This window comes from Rhipicephalus microplus, unplaced genomic scaffold (genome assembly GCF_043290135.1).
Source record: "Rhipicephalus microplus isolate Deutch F79 unplaced genomic scaffold, USDA_Rmic scaffold_65, whole genome shotgun sequence".
Lineage (NCBI taxonomy): Eukaryota > Metazoa > Arthropoda > Arachnida > Ixodida > Ixodidae > Rhipicephalus > Rhipicephalus microplus.
This window is the reverse complement of record NW_027464638.1, coordinates 72,423-91,725: the sequence shown is the minus strand read 5'-3', so window position 1 is coordinate 91,725 and position 19,303 is coordinate 72,423. Positions and strand designations below refer to the sequence as shown.

General features: G+C 46.8%; 1 protein-coding gene across 1 annotated transcript in view; it reads right to left on the bottom strand.

Moving 5' to 3' along the window:
* Positions 1-19,303, bottom strand: part of LOC119162151 (nose resistant to fluoxetine protein 6) — an 83,363-nt gene that overhangs the window by 52,085 nt on the left and 11,975 nt on the right. The window contains exon 2 of the mRNA XM_037414620.2: positions 1,592-1,776. Coding sequence (XP_037270517.2) covers positions 1,592-1,776 — 185 coding nt within the window. The remainder of the gene's footprint in view (positions 1-1,591; positions 1,777-19,303) is intronic.

Here is a 19,303-nt window from a genome sequence, read left to right as displayed (position 1 = left end):
TTGCTGACAGGCGCAATAATTACCAAAAACTTCTAAATCTGTCAGTGATGATTTCCGTGGCGAAGACCTACTAGACCTAACTGTGTGGACATCACTAATGAGCGCGATATGTAATGTCTTAAATGAAATGTCAACTGCTTCCACTTGAAGTGCACCGCTATTTTTTGTTACCTTGCAGCCATTTCTTTTAAGCCTTGATTAACACCATGTATTGTAGCTCAGCTTCTAAACAATACTGTAAAAATTTGAACGGACTTTGAAACAGTTCTCTTTGCTGCCTTAAAAACATGCTGTCGTAACTAGCCTAACTTTCAATACTGTTGTCAGTGCTAAAATTCGTACTGGGCGGCTGTCGACGACCATCACCTATGGCAACGTGCCAGTTCACCTCCATTTATTCTTGACCTGCTTTCTTGTCGATTCAAAGATGCCATGAGTACCCCAGCTTCCCCTGCAGCCCTGACGTGGAATCTCCTGACTTCCTTTTATTTCCGTACTTCAAAACCCTCCTGAAGCATTATCATTCGGTACAAATGACAAAGCGAACGTGGCTTGAACCAAGACTTTAAAGGGCATTCCGGAGGATACCTACCGTGACACCTTCAATGCCTGCAAATATTATTGCAAGTGATGTATCGCAACACGCGAAGCCTACATTGAAACATTTCACGGTGCTATACTAATCCGATAAAAACATCTTTTTAGTAGACTTACTGATATTGCTTTTTGGGCATACCCTGTATATTTACATAAACGCGACATCCTGTTCATCAACCCACCTTGTAAGCTTCACAAACCACCTTGTAAGCTTCACGTTTAGTAAGCTTCACGCTTTCTACATATCTCCATAAGAAGCCGCCATGTAAAGGACCGATGTGTCGCAACCATCAAAGTTAAAGTAACACTCGCCCTACAGTCGTTCTCATGGTATGCGCACATCGTCACTCACCAGCAAGCACGCTCACCTTCTTGCTAAATACAGAACGTGTTCCTTCTTTACAGAACATTGCAGAGTATCTTAAGAGCAAGAAGAAGATACGTATGCTACAGCCGATGCCTTGTATGATTGACCCCTACAGTTTAGTGGCTTTGTAGGTGAAAGGAGACGCGGTATTAAAGATAAATTTATATCTGCAGTCAATAAAACCATTCACAAAACCATTTTGCTCGAATACGCTAGCCCAGTCTCTAAATTCAAACACCGTGCTGGAGTTACAAAGCAGGGTATTGGTCAAGCCTTTACATATTCATCCAGGGGTCTCTGTACTTCAGCAGTTTGTAGTACAAAACGGCAATAAGTGAAAAGTATAACCTGGTCTATGAACGCACCCATGTCGAGAAAATGAAAAGGCAAATGATTATCATTAACGGGATTTTATTTAGCAGAGAACAGGCACACAAAGACACAATATTAAAGTCAGAAGTTTGATTAACGGCCGTCTTGAATACTGATATCGGCGTCCATTCTTCAGGCATTAAAGCCCCAGGACAATTTTATTGTGTGTGTTGCATGACAGGCGAAAAAAAATGCACGTCATCTACATGTATGCACGCACTTGTATAGACCATCAACCTGATTTTCATTACTCACTTCTCGTAATTCTTCTTTCGTAAACGCAGCCAGTGATACCTCCGTTGGAGGCCTCCAAAAGAGGGTGCAGTACCTTCCCCGAATGCCCTTGTTCGATTCCACCTTGAGGCACTGGTCTTGGCTGCCGAGGTTGGCAAATCCTCCTTCATACACGCCGTTGGGCATGTATCCGGTTGCTGTGATCACTGCGAACATAGAAACGACTTATCACTGATTCATGAGCACTGAAGACGTAACCTATGATATAATGCGCAGTAAAACAAACCCCCAAACAATGTGAGGGGCAGTATACACATGTACAGCATTTATGAAAGGAAAGCATACAGCACGCCTACAATGATCGATGCACGTACACTTGTGATCTACAGCACGTGCAGCCATGATCACGCGATCAACATCTCGCCGTTATTTTCGAAAACGAAGGAAGGCGTGCGCGCCCACGAAGAAAGATGTGTGCCTCTATCGGAGGCGATAAGGAGCAGAACGCAAAGTGACGGGCAGGTGCCATCGCTGTGTCGTCTTAGGAAATAGTTGGAAACTTTTTGAGCATCGCGTTCCACTGTCCGCGCAGCGTGATAAACGCTATGGTGCTTAGAATTACTTTTGTGTACCTTCGCCAGTAAATAGGCACACATACAAAACATTGGCGTGTTGTTATGGTGCCTCAGATATGCGCAATAATTGCTTCTTAATTGACAATCGCACAAGTATGAACGCTGAAACTTGAACAATGTTGGTGGGCGCTGCGGATGGGATTGGCCGTCTAAAGTATCGTTTGGTCACTTCGGTGCCATAAGAAGGATCGTTACCGCAGACAAACAGACAAACATACAAACAGACAAACAGAGAGACAGACCAAAGTTTTGGCGTCGAAGGTCCCCAAGAAAGACTATCGTCCTTAAAAACAACTTGGGAGCTCACACTAGCAATACAAAAATGGTCAAATCACTCAATGTATACAGTGAATTGCCTCAATAACACATTTAGTTTATATGCTAAACCTTGTCGGGCCAATGGGCCCTTATCTACAGAACGCGCGCTGGAAGGAGGGCGAGAAAAGCATGTGCGCATTGCACATGCGCGGGACGAGTATCAGCTTCCGAAAAAATTGGCAGATCTCACGTACAGTAGGAATCGATGATATGCGAAGCACGAATGAGAAATGTTGATATGCCGCTTTAATATCAGCACAACCTTACGCAGTGGAAGAAAATGATGCCGTACATGACTTCTGTGTCATGATTATCATGTTTGGATTTGTCGTTTACCGTCGTCATCTATTCACGTCACGTGATACGAAATTTAGTATATGTAGAGCTAGCGAAACGGCCGCGAGCACGCTATGACCATGGTATGTTGTCATGCTCTTACATGACGCGCGTCTCAGGATTATCATGTTAGCACCAGTCCTTTATTTCATCATCCATTGACGTCACGTAACACCGAAATTGGTATTTGTGGAGCTAGCAAAACGGCCACGAGCGCAGTATTAAGAGCCCAGTATACTCCTATGTAGCGTTGACGTGCGCATACGCTGGGCACAGCGACGCTACGTTAGCGGAACGCGAGCACTCTATAGTCTGACGTCAGGCGCGACCAGCGTCCGTCAGCGCGGCCCGACGGCAAGCGGCGCGAAATGCTGCATTTCGCGCCGATGACTAACCCAGACAACACAGCGTCTCTCTCTTTTCGCGACGGAGGGCCGCTGGACGCGCTGAAACGCGCATGTGTCAAAGGAACGCAGCGCGGCGCGCGCTTGCGAGTATATGGCAGGACCGGCGGCTGGCGTGGCAACGCCGGCATGATTCGACGAAATGAACGACGGAGGAGGAGGAGGAAAAAACCTTTATTGATGCTGGCTGTGCCAGATAGCCCTTATCCCCACCGGGCTGGTTGACATCCCTAGTCCGGGACGTCATTAGTCGAGGCCGCCACCCGAGCCCGCTGAACTAGAGTTCGCTGTTCCTCTAGTGTGGAGCTATTGAGTAGGGTCATCTCCCAGTCCTCTTTGGTGGGGTTGGGAAAGGGGGTTAACTTTGGGTTCATTTGGCAGGCCCAGACCATATAGTAAGTGTTGGCCACTTCCCCACAGTACTGGCACTGCCCACTTAGTTTTGGGTCATAATATTTTAGTATGGCTGGACAGAGCAGCGTATTTGTCTGTAGGCGCCGCAGGATGCGCTCCTGCGTTTTCGAGAGTCCCTTCGCTGGTGCGGGATACAAGCGGCGTTGCTCAATGTAGTATTTTTTGATTTCTCGAAACCGTGTTAAAGGTGTGGGACGTTCAGGTCTATCAGGGGAACGGGGAGTTTCCCGGGAAGAAGCATGCGGGCCGCTGCATGTGCAGCCTCGTTACCCTGTAGACCCTGATGTCCCGGAGTCCATATAAGACGTTTTGGGGTAGGATCGCTGTTCCTGATGCTGAATTTTAAAAGTCTATTAGCCCATGGAGAAATTTCTCCTGCAAGATAGCTCTCGCAGGCTCTTCGAGAGTCTGTAACTATTTGTTTTGAGTTTGGATGGGATACTGCCAGTGCAATGGCCACCTCCTCCGCCTTACTTGAGCTTGTGGCTTTGAAAGTGAGGCCGTCCACCTGCGTTCCTTGATGTATTACCGCCGCCGTGTAGTATCCCCTAGGTGACGGCCCGGCCACATCGACGTAATAGACCCAATTACGGGAGCCAAGCCGTTGTTCAAGTGCCTGAGCGCGCTTGCCTTCTACCCTGGTGCGCTCCCTGGTCATATTGCGGAGACGCGGGGACACCCAGAGTTTTGTTCTCCAAAGTTCAGTAATACGCTCCGCGTTTTCGATTTCGCATTCGTGCCGGATCAAGAGGCGGTCCAGTAGGCGCCGCCCGGGGGGCGTCTGTGTAAGACGCGTATATTGATTTGTGAGGTGGGCTTCTTGGAGCTCTTGTATAGAGTTAAAGACTCCCAATGCAGAGAGTTTCTGATTTGAAGTGCTGATGGGTAAGTCAAGTGCGCGCTTAATTACTTTCCTAAGAATAGCATCGACTCTGTTCTCTTCGTGTTTAGTCATTCGTAAGTACGGTATTGAATATAGAATCCTGCTAGTTACAAAAGCATTGGCGAACCGAATCGCGTCCCTTCCTCGTAGCCCCCCGCGCTTGTTTGACACTCGGCGGATCATGTGCCGTACCTGTTCTCCAATTTTCCGTAGCTTGTCTAGCGTGGTACTGTTTTTTGTTCTGTTGTGAATCAGAAGGCGAAGGATTCGTAGTTCTGAAACCTCTCGTATTGTTAATCCTGATACCATCAAGTTCAGGGTCGTCCTATCTTTAATGTTTTCTCTGATATGCAGGAATTCAGATTTGGATGGAGCGCACTGCCACCCACACTGGGCCACATAGTCCTCCACAATGGAGGCGGCCTGCTGCAGGCGGTCTTCAATTTCTCCTAAACTGCCCCGATTCGTCCAGATTGTTATGTCATCTGCGTATATTGCATGATATATTCCTTCCACTACTGCCAATGCTTGCGGGAGCTTAATCATGGCAATGTTGAATAGCAGCGGAGACAGGACAGCTCCTTGCGGGGTTTCCCGCGTCCCCATTTTGAATGGTCCATGTTTCTCGTCATCTATGCGAATGAACGCCAGTCTCTCAGAGAGGAAGTCTCCTATGTAGGCAAATATTTTCTTACCGCAATGGACACTACTCAAGTTTTTCAGGATGCTTTCATGTTTAACGTTGTCGAATGCGCCTTTAAGGTCTAGTGCAAGGATCGCTCTGTCGTTGTGCGTCGAGGGAATGGGTTGGATAATGTCTCGTTTTAGTTGGAAGAGGATATCTTGCGCAGACAGGTTTGGCCTAAAGCCAAACATGGAATCTGCGAAATGCCCCTTGCTCTCGAGGTACGTGGCGAGACGGTCTCTAACCATTGTTACCATCAATTTGCCGCCACATGAAGTTAATGATATAGGTCTGAGGTTGTCCGTGCTGATTTGCTTGCCTGGTTTGGGGATGAATGTGACAACTGCTGTTTTCCATTCAGTTGGCAGTGGTTGGCCATCCCAGATCGCGTTAATGTACTGCAATAGATGCCGATAAGAATCGTCTGACAGATTTGCTAACAGTTTTACCGTGATCAGGTCTCGGCCCGGGGCAGTGCCCCTGCGCATTTTTTTCAGTGCTGCTTTCAGATCACACATTTCAAAAGGGGGATCAAGCTGACTGTTTTCTCTACCTGCGTATTCATATGCGTTCCTGTTGGGATCCGTGGTGCGACATAGGTATCTAGCACACAAATCATCAGCCAGCTGGGAGTTGGTTCCCTGAAAACTGTGCAGGGCTCGACGGAGCTGCTTTTGCGCTTCTCCTCGGGTTCGGGCGGGGTCCACGAGAGTTCGAAAAAGGCGCCATGCTTTCCTTGTATTCATTTCTTTAGCTATAACATTGCACCGTTCTATCCAATTGAATTCGTTCAGTTGTGCAGCATATTCATCCGCTTGCTTACTCAACTTGGCTATTCTAAGTTTAAGCTTGCGGTTGAATTTGTTTTTCCGCCAACGTTTAGTTAAGCTTCTGCGGGCGTCTCAAAGGTGGAGCAGGTACTTATCGACGGCGGGGGTGTCTTCCGTTGTCTTTATAGTTTTAAGACACCTGGAATTGGCTGCAAGGAGCTGTTTTGCCCATCCCGTATATCCTCCCGCCCCTGGCACAGAGGGGATCACCTGTGAGCGGAAGGCTGTCCAATCTGTCAGCTTAGCTTGGCTCCATGTTCTACGGCCTATGTTGCCGGAGAGTGTGATTCTGAGGAGACAGTGATCACTGCCGAGCGTTTCTTCTAAGTTTTCCCATGTTGCGTAGGAAATGTTCTTAGTCAGTGATAGATCCGGGCAAGTATCTCGGTTTACAGAATTCCCGAGTCTAGTGGGTTTCATTGGATCTGTGAGAAGCGATAGACGAAGAGTGGATATGAGTTCTGCCAATTTCCGTCCCTTGGGGACTTCGCGGGTGTAACCCCAATGATAGCTGAGGGCGTTAAAGTCACCCAAAATCACCAGTGGGTTCTTATCTGCTTCCTTAATCGCTTTATAAAACATTTCGTTGAAGACACATTGCCTAGACTTTGGAGAACTGTATACATTTAGAATGTACAAGCTAGGATCTCGTCTTTTATTGGGAAGGACTTTGGCCATTGTGTATTCATGCGCCTCTGACAGATCAAGGTCTATCTGACAAGCGGTATACTCCTTGTGTACGATAACACAGGTGGATGCATTTCCCTGAAATGAGTTGTAACCAGGCAATTTCGCCTGTAAGCCGGTTTCTTGTAGCGCCAAAACTGCAGGGGTAAAATGTTGATTCTGCAGGAAAAGGTTAAGAGTGGCCCTCTTTTTCCTATCTTTAAACCCCCTGCAGTTCCACTGGAAAATATCGAGTTGCTGTTGTTTGGAGCTTTTATTATTATGTTTAGAATTGCCTGCCATCATGAATTTAATAATGAGGAGGGGTCATTTTCGCCACTGCAGCCAGCGTGGGAGCCTGGAGAGGCGTGGGGGACTCAGTTTGGTTTGTTAACGACTGGGCTATGTTGCTCTCGGATTCAGAATTTGCCAGGTTACGATGAACAATTTTGCGTCGGGGTTGTTCTGTTGTCTTAATGCTAGTTTTGAGTTCGTCCAATTGGGGTGTGAGCCAATTTTGAATGGTTTGTAGTACACTGGCTGTGAGAATTGGCAAAACGCTTTGCTTGAGGTCTTGCATAGCGGCTTGAACTGATAGGTTCAGCTGCTGCGGAATAATGTCTTGTACTGTAAGCTTGGTTTGTTCTAGAATCATTTTGCTCTGCTCGTCAAGTTTAGCCTCTAGTCTGCTTAGTCGACCTTCTATGTCGTTCGAAGCACCTACTACAGTTTTAGACACACTAGTGTTACCCGATACGTCTGACTGAGTGTCCTGCTCATCGTCCGAGCAGTCGGAGATGTGCATGGCCACCGGTTCCGACGGTGGTGGAGGAGTAGCAGCCTGCGACGCCTTCAGCGCCCGATTTTCGCATTCCAGAGTTTCAATGCGTTTTTTCATGGCTTCCAATTGTTTTAAAATTTCAGGATTGGAGGGGGAGGCAGTGGTGGTGGTGGGAGACTGAGAGGAGACCCCTACCCAATTGCTCACCTGTTTGGGTGGGTTTGCCAGTGACGGGAAATCCTCGGCGCCAAAGGTAGACGGCCTCGACTTCTGTCCGGCTGCGGCTTTGATCGGCTTGGGCTTGTTATGCATGGGCTTCGCTTTTTCGTCACTCCTGAGAGCTCCTGAGGGCTCTTCTTGCTTGTTTTTTAGTCCATGTTGCCACGGTGTTAGAGCGGGCTTCCATGCCTTCCGGAATTTTCCGATGCACTGCGCTGAGCCGGTGAAATGGTTTTCACCGCATATAAGGCACTCGGGCTGACAGTCGTGCTTCACTGGGTCCTCCAGAGTGAGTTCCACCTTCGCACCACAGTGAATGCACCGCTGATTGTCCGTATTGGGACACGCATCCGGTCTGTGGCCCACCGTTCCACACCGGTAACATGCCGGAACCTTTTTCTTGTAGTAGCGCACTGGCACGTTTTCACAGCAGTAGTGAATGAATCTTGGAACGCGGCGTCCTTTGAAGGTCACCACTGCAACATTGGATGTTCCGAGTTTCCGCACATACAAAATTTCGCCGTCGATCCCCTCGAGCTTGCGTCGAAGGGATTCCGAAGTTTCATTGCCTGCGACGGTGACGACACTCTTGCAGGTTTCTCCGGCTGATTTCAAATGTCGTTGAAATGGTACCTGGCGGTCCCCGATCGTCAGCGTGATGTCCCCGATGAGCTTCGAGGCCAGGCTTTCCGTTTTCACACCTACAACAACGATGTTTTGGTCCCACACCGGCCACACGGAGATACCAGCGTTCGTGGTGCTGCCGGTCAAGCGTTGCACTGCTGTGCCAATCCCGCCTGGGCCGAACGCAGCGTGCAGATCCATGGTTATTTTTGGTTTAAGCACAATAACCGACTCGTCCGACCGGATTCGAGGCGTGTGTGTTGGCTTCCACGTCGCCAGCTTCCGCGGGGACTCAACGCAAGCGGCGGGTGTTGATCCTGTTTTGCGAGCCTGTGGCTGGGCGGCGGCCATCGAGCCTCGGGGCTTCATTTTAGCGAGCTTCTCTTGCAGTTGGCGAACTATGATCTGGAGATATTCGTCTTCACTTGGTATGGGGTCTTCCCGTGTTTCTGCCACCTCGATGTCAACCCACTGCATCGTGCTGGGGTCGTAGCCTGTCTTCGTGGACGCTGCCATGGCTGGGGAGCCCGGGCGTAAGCCTCATCGGCGTTAGGCTTAGCCGGACTCGGGCGTCGCGTGGTGTTCAACCAGTCGTAGATTGGCGGAAAATGGGCCTACCTGGATAAAATAGGTATCCAGAGGTTCCTGATGGCTTCGCCGAAACGCTGAAACCAGTTTCTGGTGGATATTTGCCAAAAGTCCACAACATTCGTCGATTTCCGACGGAGCCGACGGGGCATGCGTCTCACGCGCGCGCTGAAACGCCGCGTCCATGAACGACGGGGAGCATGCGCACCACGTCACGTCAAAATGTATTAGCGCGTTGAATTGTAGCATGTAGTCATGTTCTTCTATGACACGCATCTCATGATTATCATGTTTGCACAAGTCACATACTTTTGTCATCCATTGGCGTCACGTAATACCAAATTTGGCATATGTGAAGCTAGCAAAACGGCCACAAGCGCATCATCAGTGTGGCCTGTCGTCATGTTGTTACATGACACGCATGTCGTGATTATCATGTTTGGATATGTCATTTACCTATGTCGTCCATTCGCGTCACGTATTAGCGGGTTTGGTGCATGTGAAGCTAGCGAAACGGCCGCGAGCGCATGATGAGCGTAGCATGTAGTCATGTTGTTACATGACACACATCTCATGTTTATCATGTTTGCACCAGTATCATACCTACGCCTTCCATTCACGTCCCGTAATACCAAATTTGATATAAGTGAAGCTAGCGCAACAGCCGCGAGCGCATCTGAGCGTTGCATGTAATCACGTTATTACATGACACGCATGTCATGATTTTCTTGTTAGGGTTTGTCGCTTGTGTTCGCCATGCATTCCTCCCATACCATACCAGTCTTGCAACATGTCATGTGAACAAAACCACAGCAAGAGCTGCAGGACCTTGAAATGTAAATCCTGACATTCATGACATACATATCATGATTTTCATGTTATGACTTGTCAAATATGTTCTTCATACGGTCATGTTATGCCATACCAAGTTTGGTGTCGATACTGTTTTCGAAACGAACAGGACAGCTAAAAGTTGTAGGTGGCTATATAGATAGATAGATAGATAGATAGATAGATAGATAGATAGATAGATAGATAGATAGATAGATAGATAGATAGATAGATAGATAGATAGACTCAAAGTCACCGAAGTTTTCTAAAAAATGCTTCGCATTTAAAAGCCAGAAGGGGTGGAAGAGCGGCGAGCGAATCAGGAGGGTGCTGAGACGAGCCCAGGGGCTTTTCGGTGGCAGGCGGGCCATCGGATGCCGTGCCGGTCGCGCTAGGCGCGATGGGTTTTTCCTGGGGGCGTGCTACAGGGCAGAGGCCACGCCGGTTTGGGTGTCCGCTAAGGCGAGTTGATGGCTCGTATTCTACGGCGTGCAACGCGTGAGTTTGCTTTCCTGCCGTTATGTTCCGCGTGTATGTTTCATTGACCGCCAGCCTGCGGAGTTTGTTCGTTCGGGGTTTTTCGGTGCTCCTGTGTGCGCTAGTGCTGTGTTGTGCCGGTACGGAAGGCCGCTTGTGATTCTGAGTCTTGAATTAAAGGCGGTTCTTGCTCTCAGCATTGCGAGGTCGTGATTTGTCAATTCTGGGTGACTGACCCCCCTGAGCGGAAGTCGGCCTTCAACCTTCAATGATTCTTGGTTCTTAGTGCTCCTGGTGCACATACTTTTTTATTATTGCCTAACTCAAATTATGCTTGAAAAGTTTGTTTAAGGAAACTTCATATCGGGCGGTGTGATGCACTTACTTTTCCTGTAAATCAAAGAAAAAATTTCGCATATCCCTTCTCGCATGTCCCTTCTCGCATCTGATTAGGCGGGACATGTCCTCAATATACATGCCAACACTCTCGTTGGTGCGCTGGTTCCTGGAGTGTAGAGCAATCTCGGCCTTCTCCCGACGATTGGTGCTGGCATACGTAGCCACTATTTGTCGTCGAAACTCGTCCCATGTCGCTATGACCGCTTCGGGGTTTTCATACTACGTCCTCGCTGCATCCTCCAACGCGAGGAATACACGACGCAGTTTCCTTGCCTCGTCCCAGCCGTTGGTCTTCACAACCCGCTCGAAGTGTTCTAACCAATCCTCTACATCTTCGAACGTGTCTCAGTGGAAGGGCTCAGGCATGCACGGTGAGTACAGGATCAGTTCCCATGTGGTCACCTGGCAAGCCCTCGGTCCGTTGTTATCTTTGGACGCTGCCTCTGTTGCTGGAGCACTGGGGAGGGATCCGAATTAAGGTGGCTCTCCCCGAAGGCGGGGGCTTGAACGCTTGTGTTCTGGAGTCAGTTCACCAGGTTCCAATCGACGAGGATCAGGGCTTCGCTCTCTTGCGCCAAGGGGGCTTGCAATAATACCCCATATTTCCACCAGATGTACCATATTCAAGAGGAGAAACACCGAAAACTAGTTTATTATGGGTGAACTTGTGCCCTGAAAACTAGGTGCAAAAATGAATGAGTCTACTAGAGCGTTACAAAAACATCACTGTTCATCAGTGAGTGCGTCTTTTTCTTTTTCGCAGGTCAAACCCATACTGACTCGTACCCGTGCACAAGAGGCATGAGTTGTGCTGTCAGAAGCACGAGCGCGTGCGAGATTGTGGATGCTGATCCTTAATTCATAATGCCGGATCATGTAGTTAGTCTCTGTGGCAATATTGTAACAACTAGACGTATACCCGAGATGTCATCCCACCAGTAATAATAGAAGTCAGGAGAGAGGCAAAGCTGCTGATGCGGATCAGGTAACATCAGATCTGCTAAAAGACGGAGGACAGATTGCGTTACAAAACTGGTCACCCTGTTTACGAATTGTCTCCTGGCGGTCAGAGTACCAGTTTCTTGGAAGAATGCTAACATCATCTTAATACATAAGAAAGAAGATGACAAGGAAATGAAGAATTACAGGCCGATCACCTTGCTTTCTGTCATATGCAAGCTATTTAGAAATTGTAATTGCTAACAGAATTAAGACAACATTAGAATTCAATCAATTAAAGTATCAAGCAGGATTTTGTTTCGGCCACTCAACAATCGATCAATTTCATACTATCAGTCAGGTGATAGATAAATGCTCAGAATACACCGAACCACTATTATAGTCTTCGTAGATTACAAGAAGGCGTTTGATTCAGTATATAGAAATATCGGCATTTATGCAGACACTGCGGAATCAGGGTGTCAACAAAGCATATATAAACATCCTATAGAAGAAATCTACAGGGGATCAACTCCACCATAGTGCTCCATAAAGAAAGCGACAAAATATCAATCAAGAGGAGTGTAAGGTAGGGGAATACAACCTCCGCAATGCTATTTACCACGTGCTTAAGATTTTCATAGGCCTAGAATGGGGAGAGTTAGGGATAAGAATCAATAGAGAGTACCTTATAAACCTGCGCTTCAGCGATGGCATCGCATTGATGAGTAACTGAGGGGATGAATTGCAATTCATAATTTCTGAACTAGACAAGAACAGAAAGACTAGTCCTAAAATTATTCCACACACAAAAAATGAAAGTAATGGGCAACCTCAGGAGAGAACAGCATTTCAATATAGGTAGCAGTGCACTTGAAGCTGTAAATGTTTACGTACACTTAGGACGGGTATTAACCACGGAGCCGAACCGCGAGAATAAAGTAACTAGAAAAATAAGAATGGGGTACAGCTCATTCAGTAAGCATTCTCAAATCGTGAATGGTAGATTCACACTGTCCCTCAAGAGGAAGGTATGTAACAGCTGCATCTTAGCGGTACTTACCGACGGAGCAGAAACCTGTAGGATTATAGAGACGGTTCAACTTAAGTTGAGAACAACACAGCAGACAATGAAAAGGAATATGATAAATGTAACCCTAACCGACAATACGAGAGCGGAATGTAGTATGGGAACAAACAGATGTTAACGACATCATAGTCGAAACCATGAAGAGTATACGGGCAGGACACGACTTGCAAAGGCAAGATAACTACTTGTCATTAAGGATCACAGACTGTATTCCAAGGGAAGGCAAGCGGGTGAAGAGGAGACAGAAAGTTAGGTGGGAAGATGAGGTTAGGTAGTTTGAGGGTTTTAAGTGGCAGCAGCGAGCACAGGACCGAGTTCACTGGCGAAACGTGGGAGAGGCCTTTGTCCTGCAGTGGACATAGTCTGGCTGATGATGATCATGATGATGATTATAACAAAGATGATGATGATGACGACGAAACTTACAAAGCAACATTACGCCAACGCGACGGCAACTGAATGCGGTGAGAACGGTAGTATACGCGCATTACTCGGCCCTATACACTGGCGTGGTTCATCCCATTGACACAGTATGCGTTACGAAACACCAGCGGTACAAAATATATCCCAAGTCTCTCAATGCTGCGTGCCTAGAATTGAGATCGTGGCTTTGTAACGTGAAACACCGAAGTGTTGGTTCCTTGTTCTCTCTCACAGAAGTGCCTGCCGGCGAGTGGATTTTGTGGTTGAACTGAAGTACATATGCGCGCTCACTGAGGAGACGCCACGTTAAACAAGACAGACGTAAATGTTTTTGACGCAGTTTGAACGGTCAGCTTGGGAAATGTTCGATTACTGGTTGAATCCTATAATACACCATCTGAAATATCTTGCGAAAAGCTGTTCCTACGCGAAAAGTTGACAGCATCAGCCTTGTTTTTTCAAGCAGTGCACTACACAATATATGTAACGTGCTGAGCTCGCAAACTTCGCAGTAATTTCGGAATCAAAATTTTCATAATCTTCTGTGCAGTAAAACGTAAACCAATAACGTAAGCCAGTCATGCAAACGGTAATTAAAACAAAACCTAATACGGGGGGGGGGGGGGGGTTGTATATGCTAAGACTAACCAACCCAATGTTTGCACGCTGTACCACTGCCGTATATAATGAGGAACGGAGCAGTTGCCAGGTACTGCAGGTTTGCTACTTGATGTGTTCACTCAGTTATAACAGTTCTTGTAGTGGATAAAACAATAATTTCAAGGTTTCTTAGTAGGGGCTGTTTTCAGCAGTCAGTAGAATACAACTCTCCTTTTTTCATGCAACAGAATTTCACGCGAATTGTTTCAGGGGTTGGATAATGATAGCGTTGCGTATGAGCTTCCTTTTACAACTCATTGAACGTTACTGCATGATATATTGTGTCTGTCACCAACTCACGGTCTGCCTGCAGAATAGGGGTCTCTCCTGTAGAAGCGTACTGTGGACTGCACCCCAAGCCACTTGTGTAGGATCGGTTATGATGTTTTACGGCTGCTTCTAAAGAACATTTCCATCCCCCAGGAAAACTATCGTACATCTTGATGTATTGTTTCACGTCCCGTATGGCACGTTCTGCAAGCCCATTCGCCGCAGGATGGTATGGCGCACAGAACTTGATCGATACATTGTGATCTCGAGCCCATCTTACTAGCTTTTCACTCTTGAACGCGGGGCCGTTATCGCATACGATTGTCCGCGTAGTTCTAAACATGTCCCTTTCGAGAAGGGTTATGACGCTATTTGCATCTTCTTTTCCTGCTCGTGCCGCGACCATCCTGGTGCATTCATCTATGGCCAGCAGAAAAGCTTGCGTTTTTCTGACTCCTTCCCGTTTCTTGTTAAGTTCGGCAAAATCCAGGTGAACTACTTCAAAAGGCACGTTCGAGTGGCAAGGTAGTATCATGGTGTCCGTAGGCTGTTTATACTTGACTTTGTGTACTTGACACACATGGCATGAACGAACGTACTGACTAACGTCTTTCTTCATGTGAGGCCACGTAAACCTCTTGACCAACTTGTTGTAGGTACGCCAAAAGCCGTCGTGTCCTCCAGATTCTGGGCTATCGTGGTACAAGTAAAGCACTTTGGAAACAAGAGTTGGTGGGACTTGATACCGACCTTCCGTAAAAACCAGTTGTTCTGAGCCTTCCCCCAGCTTCACTTCATTGATTTCTTCAGATTTTTCTGTGTTGTTTTGTACCATCAATCTTGATAGAGCATCTGCATCGGTTAAAAGCGGTCCTGGTCGGTGCGAGATGGTAAAGTCAAATTGCTGCAAGTAATTCACCCATCTGGCGATACGCCCTTTAGTTTGGGTCATATTCAAGAGATGAGTGAGTGCCTGGTGATCGGTGAACAAAGTGAACTTCGTACCTTCCAGGTACGTGCGGAAGTAGTCAACGGCCTTCAGAACCGCCAGTGCTTCTTTTTCCGTAGTAGTGTAGTTTGTTTCAGACGGCTTGAAAGTGTAACTGTAGTAACCGACTACGTGTCGCTTTTCTCGGCCAGATGCTTCAATACATTTTTGATACAACACTGCACCAGTCCCATAATGTGAGGCGTCAGTGTTCAATTCAAAGGGTAAAGTGAAATCTGGTATACGCAGAACGGGGTCAGAAGAAATTCTGTGCACCAAGTCACGGTAGACTCTCTCACATTCGTCACTCCATTCAAAGGGAACTTCTTTCTGCGTTAAGCGCGTGAGGCATCTAGTTTTGACAGCAAAGTCCTTTATGAAAGATCGGAAATGTCCTGCCAATCCCAAAAACACACGCAGTGAATGGACGTCATATGGTTTCTTCAACTGGGAGATCTTCTCGACGGACTCTTGTTTTGTGCTTTTGGTGTTCCCATCGAAGACTCTTCCAAGAAACACCACTTTTTGTTGAAAGAATACACTCTTCTTAAAATTAACCTTGAGATGTGCCAAGCTCAAGGCGTTTAACACCTGAGACAGATGGTCCTGATGCTCAGCCTCTGTTTTGGAGAAGACTATAATGTCGTCTATGTACACATTACAAAAAACACCAAGGAATGGCTTTAGGACGTCGTTCATGATCTTCTGGAACCACGCTGGCGAGTTTTTCCAACCGAAAGGGAGCCGGTTGTATTCGTAGAGATCGAATGGCGTGATAAAAGCGGTGTACATTTTTGTTTCTTCGGTTAGTGGGATCTGCCAGAAACCTTTGCATAAATCGATGCGGGAAAAATGTCGGCAACCCCCGGTCTCATCTATAATTGTGTCGATCTTCGGCATAGGAAATGGTATGAGTTCTGTCTGACGATTGAGAACCCTGTAGTCGGTGCATAATCTGAAGGTTCCGTCTTCTTTCGGTGCGATCGTTATGGGAGAAGCGAAGGGTGATACCGAAGGTCGTATGATATCAGCATCTAGCATCTCCTGCAACTCTTTCTTGAGCCACATCTTTCGCTCCCTTGACATATTGTAAGGTGCTTTCCGGATGACGGTCTTGTCAGCGAGTTCGAAAGGAACATTGTGGGACTTCATCACCTGAGGATAGCTTCCTATGCATACAAGTTCAGGGTAGGTCGTTGCGATATCCGCCGCGCACTTGACAACTCGTAGATTATCTTGTCTACCTTGATTTGTCTCGTTCCTTGCTACTCCTTCTACTAGAACCACATCGTCCCAGTACACGTTGATCTTTAGTTTCTTTATATCTGGTCTTGATAGCAAAAAGTCGTACGTTACCCCCTCTATCACCAACACTTCGCTCTCTATTTGCTGACCCTGGAACTCGATGTTTACCAAGGCCCACTGATCATGCAACGTTACTTTTCCATCATAGCCTTGTACTCGTAGAATTCTTCCACTATGCAAGCGATTTGCATCCACCAGCTTGGCATTTATAATGGACACAGAAGCACCGCTGTCTACCAGAGCCATCATATGTTTGTTTCCTACTTTGACGGGAATGTGAAGTAGGCTAGAGCAACTTAAATAAACAGTCTCATTTGGAGTCATCGGGTGGGACTGATCACCCTCGTTTATTAGTTTTTTTTCTGTCGAATACTCCTGAGCTTCAGTGTCGATATTATTCACTCGACCTCTTGGAACACGCCAGGGCAAGTTATCTGTGCGAGTTGCGAGGTGGCTCGGTTCTCGCTGAGCGCGGCTTGACCAGTCCGATTTACTCCGACTGAAACAGCTGCTTGACTCGGCGGTTATGCTTGTTTCCGAAGCTGATGGTATGTTCTGAAGACACGCGAGGAGGTCATCTAGAGTCTTTGGTGACAGTATTTGCACTTGCTTCAACACGTTAGTGTGCAATCCGTGCATTATTAAGGCAACTACGGCCGTAGATGGAAGCAAAGGCTCCGCCAGCTTTAAAAGACGGCGTTTCTCAAAGAAGTACTCGACAAGGCAGCTTTGCTCAGACTTGAAATTAAGCGCCGTGTTCCATCTTTCTACTGGATTGCTTCGGAATGCAGTCAAAAACTTTTTCCTCCACTGGCTCCAAGAGTCGTCACTGTCTTCCAGAATGCATGTTTCATACCACTTTCGCGCAACACCTCTCAAGTAAACGCGCATGTTGGTGATTTTAGCCTCATCAGAGAGCCACTTGTTTTTTCCAGCGGCATATTCGTAGAAATCAAGCCAACTTTCTGGATTTGAAGACACACCGTCGAAAGCATCAGGTTCTACGAAATTAGGTGTCGGTCTCTCAGCATTCAGAGAGCTTATAAGAGATGTCATTATTTGGTTTTGTTGAAGCATCTGTTCCTGTTGCAGCTGAAAAGCTTTCAAAACGAGGCTCACCTCTTCCGTCGAAGATCGTGATCCTGAGTGTTTTCGACGCGCTGGTTCAAGAACTAGGTCGTTGAAGGTCGCCACGAAGCGGTATGAGCCTTTGGACAGAAGATGAAGAAGCGCGAGGGCCGGGGCAGGAAAGAAGAGGAGGATGAAGTGAGAAATAAAGCAGATTAAGATGGACGCCAGTTCCATACTGAAGCTTTAATGCTGTTCCGTTATTTTAAGTAGGAACACTACATGTCACGCTCAAGGATAGATGAATACAGGAAATATAACGTAGCACATTAAGCATCATCAGTATACGCGGTTTTTTTGATGAAGGAGACGTTCGTTAACGAATGACAGCAAGCACATTGTTAGCTGCGGCTTCAGTGAACTGAAAATTAAAAGGCACAATATCACCCATGGGTATATGCTTCACCAGCGGGTCAAATGATAAGACGTTGAAAGTGGCTGTGAGCTACTCACTCTTATTCTTATTTCGAGCTTTTTCGTCCGAGTAAAAAACAACAAAGAATACAGACTGCAGACCAACATGCCCTAAAATTGACAACGGTATTGACAGGTGTCCCGAAAGTGAAACGTAGCACGGTAGTGGCAGCCCGGCTACGCAAAACTGCATGTCATCGCACTTGGTCAGAGAAGTGGTTGTTTATTTATTAGCGAAAATGCGGCATCGTTTATGTTTACCAATAAAAAACCGCTTCTCTAATAGAGCGCACAGTTATGCATTTTTGCGTAGCTTGGATGGAGCTCACGTGTTCCGTTTTACTTTCTGGGGTGCTTCACGAATTGAACACTTATTTGCGGGTAACACCAGAGGCCATATTCACAAAACTCACTTACGAAAACCAAATGTGCGTAAGGCGATTCACGAAACAAAATAAACGTCTTAAGAGGTCATCGTTGTCACATCGGCCGCTGCAATAAACCGCACTGCGACTGCCCGGAAACATGTCAGTGATGGTGATGCATTTGCTATATTTGCTTACGTCACCGAAAAATGCTCGTAAGTGAATTCACGAAGCAAAATTTTGCATAAAAACAGCGTGGCTACGAAAAAATACTAAGAGTGCTCTAGACCACTCTTAAGAACAATGTGACTACTTACAACCAGCAGGCGCGGAGGGATACTTGGGTGCCCTGCCTAATTTTGATTCAATTCACGGCCATGTATGGCTGCCTGATGACTGCTGGTGTGTTTTTGTTTCATTCGGTGCTTTGAGTTTCGTGTGTTGTTGCTCTGGTACGCAGTGAATGTTATTGACAACCACCGTCGTCCAATATGTTCGGAGTCACCGTAATTAAAGAAACCTATTGGGCGTCAATAGCGTAAAGTTTGCATGCAAAGACGTGTGATTAGATGAAAATCAAAGAGCTATGTGAATGGTTGGAGAATTCGAGTGTGGTATGGTATATGATCCACCTTATTTGTTATGTTGTTGTATTGCGCCCCACAACACAACTCGAGATGCTTGCCTCACTGGTGGAAATTACCACCAAAGAGGTTTATAGGGGCATATTACCTGCACGCAATTATAAATAAAAGTGAATGGAGCTTTTTAGGCAGTAGTTTGTAAAGCCTATTCTGTGGTTGTGCTCTAGTGTACTTCGATTGGCTCTAACTGTCCAATGGGCAAGATTTCTGAAATGCAGCTGTCGATACACTTTGGGACGATCTGGAACGAGTGCGTACTTTGTAAGCCGAAGCGTATTAGGGCTGTGCGTGATTACGCATGAAACTACGAACAAATCAAGTTTTTCCACCTTTGCTGCTCAGAAACCGATATGCGCCGTGATAATAGGGTAAGCAGTTGGAATAAAAGGACCCTAGTAATTTAAATGACACCAGAAA